Source organism: Trichoplax adhaerens, genomic scaffold (assembly GCF_000150275.1).
Source record: "Trichoplax adhaerens TRIADscaffold_2 genomic scaffold, whole genome shotgun sequence".
NCBI lineage: Eukaryota > Metazoa > Placozoa > Uniplacotomia > Trichoplacea > Trichoplacidae > Trichoplax > Trichoplax adhaerens.
The window spans coordinates 7,730,236-7,745,507 of record NW_002060944.1 but is presented as its reverse complement, the minus strand read 5'-3'; the positions used below and the strand labels follow the sequence as shown (position 1 = coordinate 7,745,507).

Sequence of the window (15,272 nt, the reverse complement as noted above, 5' to 3'; positions counted from 1 at the left end):
GCTTCTCCTACTTTTAATACGTAGCTCCTAAGCTGGTAGCGAGGAAATAGAACAGGCATAAAGCTGTAATGACTTGTATCAATTAATTACTACACTGTTGATCCTACACACTCGCTCTAATAAAATTTATAGTCCAGTGGAAGTATTGACTTACCACTTTTTCAGATAATCCTCATAGCATCGCTATACTAGATCATAGACTTCTTCAAGTAGTCCATGTCTAGACTTACAAAATATAGTGTACTAGTGCAGGGACTTCTTAAGGTACATTTAGAGAATTTCTCGTACAAGTCCCCACTGGTACTGCCAATGATCATTGATCATACTATATATCCTCACCATTACTCTACTAACTTCAGTTGTTATACAACCGGTTCGGTAGAGCAATAGCACTTGACGATAGTTATGCTCGCAACCTGATATAAATTCGTCACACTCTTATGTATGCTAATTAAAATTGAAAAATTAAGGAGTCTACTCTAAACTTACTGCCTCGTTTACGTGATCGTGGATATATCATCATGTCCAGTCACTTATGGCAAGACTGCCAATCGATGAAAATCTGCAATTATAAATTGATCAGCGAATTACAAGCACCCTACTTTAATTAGTAGTTTAATGGTACTAGTCCGTAATCGAGTGCCACATATATATTTTACGCAGACTTCTAAATCCCTACTACCCACTTTTATTTTTAGATTAGATCACGGTTACTGTCCTGTTGCCCTATAGCTCTAGCAAATTCTCCTCATTTCCGAGTAGCCAGTCAGAGCAAGAAACATCCATTAGGCCCAGAATTTCGACCTAAGGAAGGAGAACAACAAATTCAAGAAAATGATTACTTGTTGCCACATCCGATATGGTAAAACATTAGTTAAAAGTAGCTATTGCTTATGCATGTCTACCTATTTGTCTACTGTAGTACCGTTAAAAATAGTTTTGGCAACCTATGTTAAACCATACGATATATTTGTATGATCCTAGCTTAATACTGTAAGCGTACAATTTGGCTCTTACTGGACTTCAATTAAGATTTTATACATTTTTAGGAGTGAAGAGGAAGCCAACAATATTACAGTTACCCATGAAAAACCACGAGATAAAACCGAAAAGGTGTGGTAAAATATCTTTCTTTATTAAGTTCTGATATTGGTCAAATACTTGAGGTACCTCACTTCATTGTGTCACAGGCTGCGTACTTCTCTGTGCAACTATTGAGATTTGGCTTTGATTTATTTTCTGGCTATTGGTTTGGCTCTATGAACGAAAACAAATGGTTAAGGTCCGTCTTTTTCCCTTTATATGCATCGAATATGGTATCATTATGTATCAGCAATAATAACTTAGCCATAAATTCAATAATGATATGTAATGTATTCGATTTGCAGGCGCATTATTTTCTTAGAGACTGTTGCTGGCGTTCCTGGAATGGTTGCAGCAATGACTCGTCATCTGCATTCATTGCGTAGGATGCGACGAGACTATGGATGGATCCATACATTGCTTGGTTTGTTTGTTATTCAATTAGTAACTCTGAATTTTTACGATAGGCGTAATCGCTAGCAGGAATACTTCTTCAGTAGTTTCTGCTGTTGCAAATTTTAGATAAAGCGATAGCTTTTCTTACTATTTACTCAAGATCGCTTTCACGACCATAGCCTTAAAGCAATTTAATGTTCTTACATTGCTTAATTTACGCGTGTTATAGAGGAGGCAGAAAATGAAAGGATGCATCTTTTAACTGCATTACATCTTAAAAGACCTGGCCCATTTTTCAGAGCGTGCGTAATTTTAGGTCAAGGTAATGAGATATGATCTATTATGCAATCATAATTACTTTGCTTAAATTTACTTTTATATGTGAACACCTTGACTGTAAGAACGCCTCTTACTCTTTTGCTATTTCAATACAATAGTTCATAATAAATTTAAAATTGTACTTTTTCAAATTAGTCCTAACTTTAGATTTTGCGTGTTCTTCAATTAAATTGCTGTAGGTATTTTTGTGAACTTCTTCATCCTTTCCTATCTCATAAGTCCCAGATTTTGCCATCGTTTTGTTGGTTACCTTGAAGAAGAAGCTGTAATAACCTATACCAAGTGTCTCAATGTAAGCCTATTAAATAGGACTCGTACTGGAATTAGTACACCATTGCAAATTTATGCTATTATTGAATGGATCGTTATTGCTACAAATGATTAACAATTATAAAAACTTAATTCTTACCTTACATTAGCAAATTGACCGAGGATATTTACCTATGTGGGCCAAGATGGATGCCCCAGATATCGCAAGAACTTATTGGCAACTCAAGGTAAGGATAAACTAGTAAATCAAGAGTTTACTTAAGCGTATGTTGGATTTTAATTATATTTATCCATTTCATGATGCCAGCCTGATGCCAAAATGCGTGATGTTATCTTGGCCATACGAGCAGATGAAGCACATCATCGACTAGTTAATCATACATTGGCCTCAATAAACCCCGAGCAAAAAAATCCTTACAAGCCAGGCGAATAGCAACTCTGATATCACTAAAATCTACCGTCGTCGTGTGATCTGGAAATTATAATTGCCAATGTCTTTAATAATGTACTGTACTTGTATGATGAAAGTAGGATCAATAGAGTATAACAATCCCCTTTATATTAGCGTACGTAATTGGTCTTTTTCAGTGATTATCCAGAGGCGGAAAGTAGATGATAACCAAAAATATTTCTATCGTGTATAATCAATTTAAATTATCTTGAGTAAATCCTGTGATTACATAACTATCTTTACTAATGATTGCATGAAATGGAGCCTCTCTGTAAACCCTTTTTTGGTTTTAGATTGATGTTACTTGTAATAAGTATACTATGACCTTCAAAATTTTCGCATTTTACAGTGTATGCTACGAAAACCTTAAACCCTAATTATTATTTATCATCCTGGCTATGCTCAAATTTTGTATTTGCAACTATACATTAAAAGCTTCTGGTACTGCAATGTACAACTTTCACTACCGAATGGGTAATGTAATAAATTTATTGTATTCTAATTGATATCATGTGTATCTCATAGTGTGTATGTAAATAATTACATTTAATTATAGAAAGATAATACTACTGTTCATATCGAAGTTCATGCGTATCTTGCTGATCTCAATTAAACTAGTGTTAATGCTACAATATTTGTACTGCATTTATTTCAAATTTCAGCTATAATTTGCAGTAAACTTCTTTACCGCATGTTATAATCTCACTGTACAAACGATCGATAAGCTTCCTGCCAAATAAACAACGTTAATATGAGCCTTATCATCATTAAACACTAAAAAACTATTAATTAATATTCAGTCATCAACTTATCTGGCAATCAAGCATGTACAGAACAAAAGTCAAGTGATACTTGATATAATCATGCTAGACTCATGATATTGAATGGTGAGCTGTCAACGATTAATCGTAATCCCAACAATATAAACGAAAAATACACCGGATTAGAGTGCTACATATGCTTATATATTAGACGATTATTATCAGGAGACAGATTGGTTTTCTATTGAAAGGCATATTATAAGGAAACTGATTAATTGTACAAAGGTTAGTATCCTTCTAATTTCAAGAAAAGCTAAAACAGAAAATGGTACAATTATATAATTACTAATAATGTGCTCGAAATGCTCTTAAAACTGCCTCATATGATAACTTTCAGGGGGATAAAAAGACGTCATAACAACTCGATTAGCAAACTTTCTTCCGGCAAGCGATTGTTGAGCCTTAAGACAATCGTCCAAGTTGTGAAATTCAATATATATCTATGAATAAAAATTAAACAATAAAAGCTATGTTAATTAACTGGATATTTTAGGGGATTTAGACATTAACTTAACAATTTACTAAATATAGATTAAAATTATAAACATTTCGCTACAATACACACAAACCTTTCCAACCCCAGCGACATCAACTCCTTCAATTGGTCTTGGAATCTCTAAACTTTTAACCGGTGCAATCTTGCTTACTTCCGCTCTAACATCTTCAATGATATCTATCAAGATAGAAAGTGATACAATTTAATTACTGTTGACTGACGACATAATGTAGTGCAAAATTTGGTAACCTTCATATTCTTCATCATCAACCAGCTCTTCTTCAGTGACCATATTCATTAGTTGTAATATTTCAGTTACTTCTCCTAATGCATTGTTGCTAATTTGCAACCCGGGCACTTGGACCGTTACTGGAATACCGCCTTGATCCTGTTTAATGGGTGGGAAATATAAATAGGCGCTTCAAAAAATTAGCAAAATACTGTATTTCTGTACTTAGACATCTTACCGAGTAATTATGTTTAGCGCCCACGCTAGCTCTTTGCACAACCAATTTCTTTTCGCCTAGTTGCATATTGTTTAAGCCAGCGATTGCCTAAGAATAAAAGAATTACGAATTATTCAATTAATTATATTACTTAGAATACAGAGGATTTAATATGAAGAACAATCCCACATTGAAATTACCTGATCTGTTACTTCGACAACAACGTATTCACAGAAAGCATAACCTTTTGATAGACCAGTAGCGCTATCTTTCACAAGATTGAAGGCTTTCAGTTCACCGAACGATTGTAATAGTTCTTTAACCTTATGTTCATAATAGTGGTTTATTAACATGGCTACCTAAACATTTATCGAAGAAAAAACAATAATTTTAAACTAACCTGATCTTCTGTTAAATAATTCGGCAAGCCACCAATAAATAATTTATGGGGAGTATCGGGAACAACGGTTGAAATAACACCTATCCGATACAAAGTACAGTGTGTTATACGTATATTTCGCAAAGTGAGATTGATTCATGAAAATTTAATACTACAAATATAACACAAATTGTTAATGTACCTGGTACGTGGATATTAGCAGATGAATTTGGATCTGTCATAGGATTGTTAAAATACAGTTAGAAACTTGATTAAAAGTTAAATTCTATATCAGTATTTAAAACTATAAACATACCACCAGTAGGTGGCTGATAATCTTTCGGACGTCTGATTTTTAAGGCTTGATTCTGCAATCGAAAATAAAAATTGACTACTCAACCCTTGAAACAATATCAGGCATAAATGCAATACCTGAAACATGATTCCATCAAAAGCCATAGCATTTGTCGTTTCTTCAATTGAACGAAACTATTTCAATAAACGAAAAATTTTCATATATAAATAGTCGTAAGTACGCTAGGTCAGTAAAATTCGTTTCAATCACATAATGGTTAAGTAACTAAAATCTATCGATAATCATTGAAAATAGAATCTAAATTAATTTATTTAGCCTATTTTACCTCTAAGAAAGCAAAATTTTTATCAAAGTTAATCTGCACAGCTAATACAGGATCACCATTAGCTTGCGTTAATCCTGTAGTGACCATTTTCTCGTTGAAGAAATCCATCATAGCTTGCTATAAATGAGTTATAATATCTTGATTACATAATGAAGTATATTCGTGTGTAGAGTAATTAATTAAGATAATTTAAAACTACTAAAATTAGTCAAGTACTATCTTTCAATATTAGAGAGAGTAGTTATCTATTACGATGCTATCAATTCATATAAAGTAGAAGCAATGTTTCACCTCCGTTATACCAAATGGAATATTTCCAACGTATAACCTTCTAGATTGTCGCGTTATTTGGCTGCCTGACCCAGGAGCTGCAGTTGGATCGATACCTAATCCTGCCGCTGCTGGTACACCTTGAGCTGGTACTTTACCGTCCCCTAGTTACCGTAAGTATAAAGAGTAAAGAATATATGAGCATCATTATACCTAATTCTTTAACTTGTCAATGTAGTCACGAGTCATTACGTTGCAACTCTTTATAGTCTGCTGGCGAAACAGTTTCATATCCTGCAGGAGGAACATCCCAGTATGGTGATGGCCTAATAAAAAATAGTATCTTGACTTGCAATACACTGCTAACACTATTTATTTATAAATTTACTGATATGCATAATGTGTATAACTGCATTATTATTGTACGACCATTTGAGCTAATTTAATACATACTGTGTACGGCGAATTTTTCCTCTTCGGGGAGAATGCGAACGTGATCGACTCCTAGATTTTAATAATTAGATTAAAATATCACTTATAAATAACGAATTCATTTTCATTCAGTTGGAATCAAATTTTCATCGTCCAACATACTTTTTAGGACGTTCGCGATCCTTCCTGTTATGCTTATCGCGATCGGAATCTCTTCTTCTATCTCGATCTCGATCTCGGTCTCGGTCTCGGTCTCGGTCTCGGTCCTGATCTCGTCGTCTACCATCCCGATCTCTATTTCTATCTCTATCACGTTCTCTACTTCTTCTATCCCGATCTCGGTCTCTATGGCGATCACGTCCTTTGTCTCTGTCGTCAAACCGATCTCTCCTCTTTTCTTCGTAACTGTTTCCTTCTGGTTGGTTTGCGTCTTTAATAGATTGCATAATAATTAAAAATATCCAATCCAAAATTAGTGGTTGTTTAACTTTGTTAAGGATAGTTAAAGAAATGAAGTTACTGCTCAAATTTGTATATACAGTACTGTAAAGGGGTAAAAGTTACGTTTGCTTAGTATTAAAATTTATAAGTACTACTAGTGATATTATTAGTAAGTGGTCATGACGAGTTGTATTGGACTTGCTCATCCATAATGTTTATTTCCTAGGAATATTGTCATGCATTGCATTCTTTCTTGTGTAGACTGTTGGCATAGAATTTAAGTGAAGGGGCCCTGGAGTTAACAAATTACACACTTGCATAAGATAAGGGATTTTTGAAGGATCTCACGTCCAGTAACATTTTTACAATTCTTCACTAACTGCCATGACAGTATGTCATTGGAAAAACTGAATAGCTCTATCATCATATTGTGTTCACAAGTAATCAACTCTGGTGTCTAAGTATAACTATAGCAGCTATCCAAAATATAGATTTCAGAAGATTGTTTATAAGGTCCGGAGTTGAGAAAGATGTCATCAAAGTAAGACTTGATTTCGATTAGGTAACAACATTGATACGGCCGTAATCAGTTGATCGATATTAGGATTTCGGTCTGATATCATGTCGTAAGTAAAACATTGTTTCACTAACATCCATGAGATAGATAGCAGTGCTGGCTTGTGACATTCTAGCTTCAATAAATACAGTCATAGTAAAACATGTAGGATCGTAGAGAGATTGCTATGCAGTAGTATGATTTATCACGAAGACTGTACAGTCCTATACATATAACACACCTAGAAAGAAATGTATGACTCTGGATATCTTGAATACGTTCAAAAGAGCAAGTTATCCATTTTCTTAGTCAATGAATGTAGCTTACCTATCATTTCATATATCATCTCGGTGATTTTTTTTTTCTCTCTTTTTTATCAACAGTATTTAAAATTAGCAAACTTCTTGTAAGACTGACAAGGAAGTGTACGCGTATTGTACGTTGTACAGTATAGAGTGCGTATCAACTTGAAAGTCGTTCAATATATTGTATCCTTCCCAGTCAGGAAAAGGAGATTGAAGTCTATGACGTTCTACTCTACTCTCCTAATATCTACCTGATTTTCATCTGTCATCGTAGTTTATGAAAGCTAAGTAAAGAATTAGATTAGGATAACTCATCATTGAATCCATCTCGTATGACATGATAATAGACATGACGAAACTGGCAACGAAAATGGAATTTCAACCTTCATTCTTCCTCTTGGAAAGCAACAATTGCTGACATGCTTGATGCTGTAGAATGGTATCAATTGTACTTTCAAGTTTCCTTCTAGCATCATTTGCATTTTCAAGCCTGTATCGAATGTATATGCGTGATCATAGTAATCAACGATACAATCGAGATCGACAACAGATTAATAAGTTGGAGCAAGTGAATCAAACGTTGCAGGTAAGCTATATAAGCCGCGCAAAAAGATACCTAGACGTGATGGGTATAGTTGACATTGAAAGGGTAGATAGTAAGTTGTTTGTATCAAAGTTATAACCTCTACAGCCACTCTTTGTCATAATACAATATAGGTAGAAAGGGAAAGAGTACTTAAGTCATTGATTTTGTTGACTTGAATGGATGAGCAAGTTTTTACTTCCATGACTTACGATTGATGCTGGAAAGCTCGAGTGGAGCGCTGGTTAAATCGTCCATACTTTCGGTCTATTCGTCAAGGATAGAATTCAAGTTGTCGTTGAATGCTCGATGAGGTATCCCAATGGCTTGGCTACACGTTACAGCAAATTCTGTTCAAATACGATGTCAAGTTACAATTGGAATGATCGAGATACTTGTCAATTCCAATTGGATTCTCTTCTACTCTAGCTTGAAACGATGTAAGACACAACAGCTTGGGAATCACATGAAGCTTGCCGCTGATTCCTCAGCAGGCAATACGCAGCTGCGAGGCTTTGGCTGTCAAACAGCATTGTCTGATTGACCGACAGACGCGTCAGACAGGCGAGTTTCGTTCTCACGTCTAGTGACAGACTGCAGTTCAGCCAGTGCTTCAACACTACAGTAGTGAAAGTGCAGTCGAGTTTGGTCGAGTTTGGTCCGGATCGGTCCAGTCCAGTCCAGTGCGGTACAGTACAGTACAGTACGTAGTCGTTTTCCATATGATTCTATTACTATCACTTCTCATACAGTACAGTGTACAGAATAGGACAGTAGGGTGAACGAATGCCATAACTGTACTGTACTCAGTCTACAGTACTGTACAGTACAGTACAACTCGTAATGGCTGTACTGTAGACTGTACAGTACTGTACAGTAGAGCATGGTCATACAGTACTGTACAGTACTATTGGTCAGTGGCAGTGTACTGGTATTTAGCGTGCCGTTCCGTTCCGTGCCGTACTGTGACTCACTTCCGTCATCGAGGTTTTTCAACCTACCACGATGACTGCAGTACAGTACTGTACTGTACATTCTACTGTACAGTACAGTATCAGAATTGACTGGGTCCGTCCTCTACAGTACACTGGATCTGCTATTTTTTTTTTTATTTATTTATTATGTGGACTGTTATTAATAAAAGACGGAGAGCACAGGCAATTCTTTACTACACTGGAAACGCGCAAACCGACTATTTTACTCGCCAAGTGGCCATGTTAATCATTCAAATACAGTAGGAGTACTGCTTGTGAATATCAGTAACAGCTCTTCTCCATCAAACTGCTACCAAAGTAGTGCTGTACGGTACAATAAAGAGAAGACTTTTTCAACTGTCAAGATCTTCACGGCCTTCAACCTTGAATTTCACTTGCACAGCACTGTATTCGACAATGTACAGTGTGTATCAAAGTATTTTGTCACTTTGAAAAGCATCAACCAGCGATCTGAATAAGCAAATACTGACTGTACACAGCAGTTTAGTAGTCCCTGCTGCAGTCATAGAACAGTATACTATCTAGAATACGACTGTCCTACTGAAACCAACTAAAAGCATATTTTACAGCAGAATATCCATTGGACTTTTAGGTAGTCCAACCAGTGCCTTCCAGAATAGTCCAGCATGCAAGCAATGCTGGTAGACTGGTAGAGGCACTGTTGTGTATTGTACAGTACTGTTATGTTGGTGGACATACAGTACTGTATTGTACTGTACAGATCATAAAAGTATTGAACCGAACCGAACCGAATCGAACCTTCTCAGATCTATTCGTGGTAATGGGTAGTCGGTTTAATTGAGAATCGTTAATTAGCAAATACTATACCTCTACGTACTGTACAGTACTCTACTGGATGATACTCCATCAAGTACAGTACTATACACTGTACTGCAGGAGAGCACCTAGCGACACACTGGCTTGGTGCTTAGCGATGCGCGTCACCACAGATGCCCATCACAAAAGAAAGTTGAAACGTTATTGATCGTTTTCAAACACGATCAATAGCCCAAAAGCCAATCATAACAAAGCCAGAACAATAAGCCAGAGCAGTATACTCCTATCTTGTATAATTCATGATATTCAAGCTAATGCGTCTCATTACTTTCATACCATTTTCTATCCAAAGGCCAATCTACCACCATTTTCGACTCGATCTTACTCGTCATCTTCATCAATTACATTGAAATTGACAACATCAAAATTATTACACCAAGATACCAAGATAGAAGAAGGTAGTTCATCCTCCATTCCTGCATTCTATTCAGAATTTTACGCTTCGTTTAAACGTAACAAGACTATTGTTATGATTTTGCAATCTGAAAAAAACTTTCATTTCATCTCTAGGATTGGTGAGAAAAAAAATTACCTACTCTTACTAAATTGGTGGGCTATTCGACATTGAAATCGATCATTTTCCTCCATAAAAATCTTAAATTATTGCCTGAAATTAATCACACATGAATCCCGTTCATGGAATCGAAGAAAGACTTCGCGAATGCGCTTGTCTTGGTGAGAAAGATACTGTCCAGTTATTAGTACAACGAGGCGTCAACATCAATTCCCAACACAAAATCAATGGATGGTAATTATTTACGCCTAGATACAATAGACCATAAAGTTGAATGGACACTAGCAAAAATTTCTCATGATCAAGTCGATCTCTTATGGCTTATTGTACCTTTTAGTCATGATAAGAGAACAAAGTTGTCATCGAGATTGACTTTGCTATTCGTCCTTCGATTACCGTCCAACTTGAGCTTTGTTTATCTAACAGTTAAGATACAGTAGATTATATTATATTCTAAAGCATAGAGTTCACGTATTCGTTAAATCGGCGTAATTACTACGCGCAATAAAGGAGAGCAACATAATGAACCTTACTGACATGGCACAGGAGTATATTTAATGACAAGACAACAATGTACAGTGTAATTTAATAACACTTGTGACACAGTGATACCGAACCACCATACTATTAAATTGTCATCAGACCGTTAGCAATACGAATAAAATGAACAAACTGTAGAAATACTTCCATTGAGTTAAAGTCGTTGATACCGTAGTTCCACACTTAAAACTTCGCACTAAGCAAAATAGGCAAATAACAGTAAAGAATTCGAATTTAATAGCTACAATTTTCTCTTTTATCTCATCACGTTGTTAATTACAGTCTAGAGAACAATCATTGTAGTAAGCTCCTTTTCATAACAAAAAATTTGTCCATCAAACAAGATTAGCAACCACTTTCTTTCACTACTTTACTATAACTAAATCATTTCTTAGGCTATAACTTTCTAAATGTTATGAAGCAACTCTTCTATTCTGATTACTTTCTAATCACATTCTTAGAGTATTGTTCGCACTTATATCTTGAGATAATGCGCCTACAGTAATGCACGTATACAAGCACTGTACACTGTTCTGTAGGTATTCAGCAGTAATATTGTATATTAGTACATTCATTATTCAAAATACCGTAACAATAAATATAACTACAACTGGCATGGCAGTGTATAAGTATTTAAATGGCGGTATAGAGATGTCAAGATCAATCGATCTTGACTCAATCTAACTATATCTCATCATTAGTTTTATTGATCGTGCAAACATTGATTTCAATAATAAGAAGAAGAACTAATGTAACTACTATATTGACATATTTTGTAATTGGACAGGACCGCCTTACATTGGGCTGCTTGCCGCGGGCATAATGATATTGTAGCCTACCTGCTAAGCGAGGGTGCAGAACCATCACTTTTAACTAAATCCGGTGAAACTGCAGCTCAGTTATCCAGCAGTGAGGAAATTAAAGTGATGTTAAATAATGCAGGTAATATTATGTCATGTTTAGAATGATGTATAGCTCTGTTGAAGCTTCTAGATATAAGTACATTCTATGACACAGTATTACTACAAGACTGAAAGACGCTGTAAATATTAATACTTAATTATACAGTAATTCCTGCTATGCATTCAGTGTACACTGTATGTACAGTGTATGTTCATAACAGCATGGCATTATACGTATTTGTTATATTAGTGTAGACTGATTTTCCAATAGTAAGCTTAAGTAATGCATGCAAATAGTAAGTAGCTCTTTATGTACTGTACTTTTACTAGATTACAATCTCCTTACAAATATTATCTTAAGCTAAGGATTGAGTTGGGCAAGAACAATTAATAATCTTGGGAATGCATTGCCTTTTTATACCCTACAATCATTAATACTGTATAACATTAGTGAATTTTTTCTATACTAGCGGGAGTAAGCGATATAGGTGCGTCTCCTAATAACTCTCCAAAAACAAACAAAACTGAACTGCCTATCACTCCAAACTACATGCAAAATCCTCCCTTTCCATACTCAAATACTACAGTTACGGAAACTACTGTCTCCCAAAATGGACGTAGTACTTCACCTCCAAAGTCTATCGTCACGGTTGGAGGTGATGTAAAAGAGCTGTCTATTCAAAGTCGAACTATCTCAACTCAAGCAACCATTGTGGCTTCACCACATGGCAAATCATTCAACCCTATGGGAAAACGTAAAATCTTCAATTTATCATTATTTCTCAATTTTTTTTATTGCAATTTCTTTCTATAACCTCTTATTCAATATAGGGGAATTATTGGTTAAAGTTCGTATTGCAAATTCTGGTGAAGAAGATTTCGTAGAAGTTGAACTGGATCGATTTAATTTAACATACGAATCATTATTTGATCGATGTTGCGAAGAACTAGATCTATCGAAATCAGCTGTAAAAAAGATTCGCAAGTTACCTAATATCCTTATTCGTAAGGATAAAGATTTGCAAAGATTAACTGACAATCAGGAGTTGGAAGTGGTTTTACTAAATAGACTGCAACCGAATGCTCTTGATGTTAGTTACTATTAATCTATAATATGGTTTACTTCCAGTACAATTATGTCATCACGTGCCAGTAGAAAGCTAAGCTATGTAATATTGATAGTACTTGTTTAACGTATTGTACTGTATTTAATGCAATTCCTACGGCGCTAATAATACCATGGCGTCTTATCCCTGGAATTATCAGTTAATCTTAATTATAGTATTTCAATTCCTCTACAGTATACGAATCCCATGTTGACAAACTTAATAATTAACCAATAGTAATAATATTTCTATGACATCGCGAATTTCATAGTTTCACTTTCCATTTTTAGAGATAAGCACGAAACATACTGTATTGCACACGTGTAAAGACAGTCTTGTTATTTTTGGGGGATTTACTTTACACTAATTAAAGAGATTATCACAAACTGATCCTAGTACGTACTATTATTTTGAGATTGTAATGCGATAAATTTTTAGATACGTCATATGATTAATATAACGTTTATGAAATTTTTACGTGTCTTGACTAATGTATTATTATATTGTAAAACTAAGATATATAGAACTATGCTAAATGAATTTGAGTTATCAATATTTAAACGTAACTCAATAGATAGTATATCACTTACATGACAAGTATGCAGTGATTGTATTGAAATTTAGGTAGTGTTGACTTGGTTAATTTATAACGTAGCCTTTTATTGGTTTGTACTACATCACTTGCCAAATACATCGTAGAGCTGGCGGTAGCTATACGCAGACAAGTGCGGCTTTATCTCGCATTTGGTTGTTTGTAAGCGTACGAGTTATCACCGGTGAGTGATAAGTACAGCACACAATTCGTACATAAGCTGACTTCGTAGCGATACGCATATATGATGAGTATAGTAGCATGCAATCTTGTTGAGGAACTTTCTAGACAAAAAATCTCAACAAAGTAAGCTGATTGTATCCATTCATATTTTGCTTACAATGTTAAAATTTTATTGTAGCCATACAACATTTTCGAAAATAAACGTTTTTATTACAAAGGAAATTGTCTAGGATACAATACGTTAACGGTCTCAACTCTACTGTAACTTTAAAGCAATATATATTGAACTAATCCATGCAGTCATTATTTTATATTTGCAAGTCTATCAAAGACTAGTGGGCTGCATAGATCACGAATAAGCTAGTACTTATCTACAAATACCTTCATTAATTCGACGGCAGAAGAATGATCAACAGCACCTTAATTGAGATGTCTTACGCGTAAGGTAAATTGATAAACAAGTCAAGTGTCGTATCCTAGTTATTAAATATTATTACCTAGGAGATAACGCACAAGAAGAAGGCATGATCACATACGTAGAAGATGGGAGGTTGTAAATCATTAGCCAAATTAGCACAAAGTTAGCAGACTTCACCAAAAGCAGACAGAGTACACCGAGCAACTTTTTGTCAACGTAAGCATAGATACACGCGTATACCTAATACAGCTAGGGACATATACTAGAAAATATATCTTGTATAATTCAACCTTTATTTACTACGCGGAGAATTTGACCTAGAGCGTCGACGAGGAGAACGTGACCTACGACGGTCTCTTTCATCATGTCTACTGCGTCCATGTCTTTCTCTTGACCTGATAGCATAAATCATATAAGGGGTAAACTGTTATCGAACATAAACTATAGATTATACGAAAATGATAGGAATAACTAACCAGATACGAGTATGTAGATATGTACAGTACAGTAGTTCAAGTTACAAAGTCTACATGCTACATTACTACAAGTCGATAGAAAAGCTTCACTGTATACGACAGCGGACGTACATAATCAATAACTAATATGGGTATATTGCCCAAAGTCACTTAGCTGTTGAATAACAACGCAGATATAAATCTTGCATAACATTATAACGCAAAAGCTTGCAATGTGTTATACCCTTAAGGGATACTGTATGTTATTGGCTTTTCTACGTCAAGTTAATTTTTATTGGTAAACTATAGAAACCCTGACGGTAACGGACGAAGTAAAATATAACTACACAAAATCAATTGATTTACACAGCAAAGAAGATGAAACCTCAGAACTGCAATTATTCGGATGTCTTAAAGCGGAATAACGTGGCATATTGAAAAACTGCTAAGAGCAGCTACATTAATTAGGACGTCATATGGAAATAATTTAATGACAGTAACACCATCGACAGCAAAAAGAGTGATCCAAAATGTTCTTCAAATACGCTAGTCTACTGATTGAAATAGTACAAAAAGGAAACTACCGTATTCTGTTGCATGAAACATGACCAATACGTAGCCTACTGCAATACAGCAGCAAATACACCACATATTTAGCCTAAATACAATACGGAATAAATGCACCTGTTTTCTGTTGCTCATTTTAGTAGAGATTGGTATTACCAGCCATGACAAGAAGGCAATCGCTGACCAACAATACTATATGCGAACGTGCACTAATTTGTTTATATTTCGTGTATGAGTATAAATGATTTACAAAA

The 15,272-nt window shown here is 35.1% G+C and overlaps 3 protein-coding genes across 3 annotated transcripts; 2 read left to right on the top strand and 1 right to left on the bottom strand.

Moving 5' to 3' along the window:
* Positions 1–1,371: 1,371 nt before the first annotated feature.
* Positions 1,372–2,521, top strand: TRIADDRAFT_20435 (uncharacterized protein; the record flags this gene model as incomplete). Its single annotated transcript, XM_002110092.1, has 5 exons — positions 1,372–1,507; positions 1,709–1,801; positions 1,998–2,110; positions 2,238–2,315; positions 2,396–2,521. The coding sequence occupies 5 exons, from the start codon at positions 1,372–1,374 to the stop codon at positions 2,519–2,521; spliced, it is 546 nt and encodes a 181-aa protein (XP_002110128.1).
* A 1,147-nt stretch (positions 2,522–3,668) lies between these two features.
* TRIADDRAFT_21652 (uncharacterized protein) lies at positions 3,669–6,470 on the bottom strand (the record flags this gene model as incomplete). The annotated part of the gene is made up of 13 exons (XM_002109557.1): positions 3,669–3,800; positions 3,930–4,033; positions 4,106–4,237; positions 4,311–4,410; positions 4,503–4,625; positions 4,703–4,782; positions 4,884–4,916; positions 4,998–5,049; positions 5,114–5,170; positions 5,323–5,439; positions 5,614–5,756; positions 5,845–5,918; positions 6,187–6,470. 13 exons carry the CDS (start codon positions 6,468–6,470, stop codon positions 3,669–3,671), a joined length of 1,431 nt encoding a protein of 476 aa, XP_002109593.1.
* A 3,894-nt stretch (positions 6,471–10,364) lies between these two features.
* Positions 10,365–14,876, top strand: TRIADDRAFT_53777 (uncharacterized protein; the record flags this gene model as incomplete). The annotated part of the gene is made up of 6 exons (XM_002110091.1): positions 10,365–10,489; positions 11,583–11,737; positions 12,168–12,353; positions 12,529–12,788; positions 13,459–13,579; positions 14,761–14,876. 6 exons carry the CDS (start codon positions 10,365–10,367, stop codon positions 14,874–14,876), a joined length of 963 nt encoding a protein of 320 aa, XP_002110127.1.
* Positions 14,877–15,272: the final 396 nt, after the last annotated feature.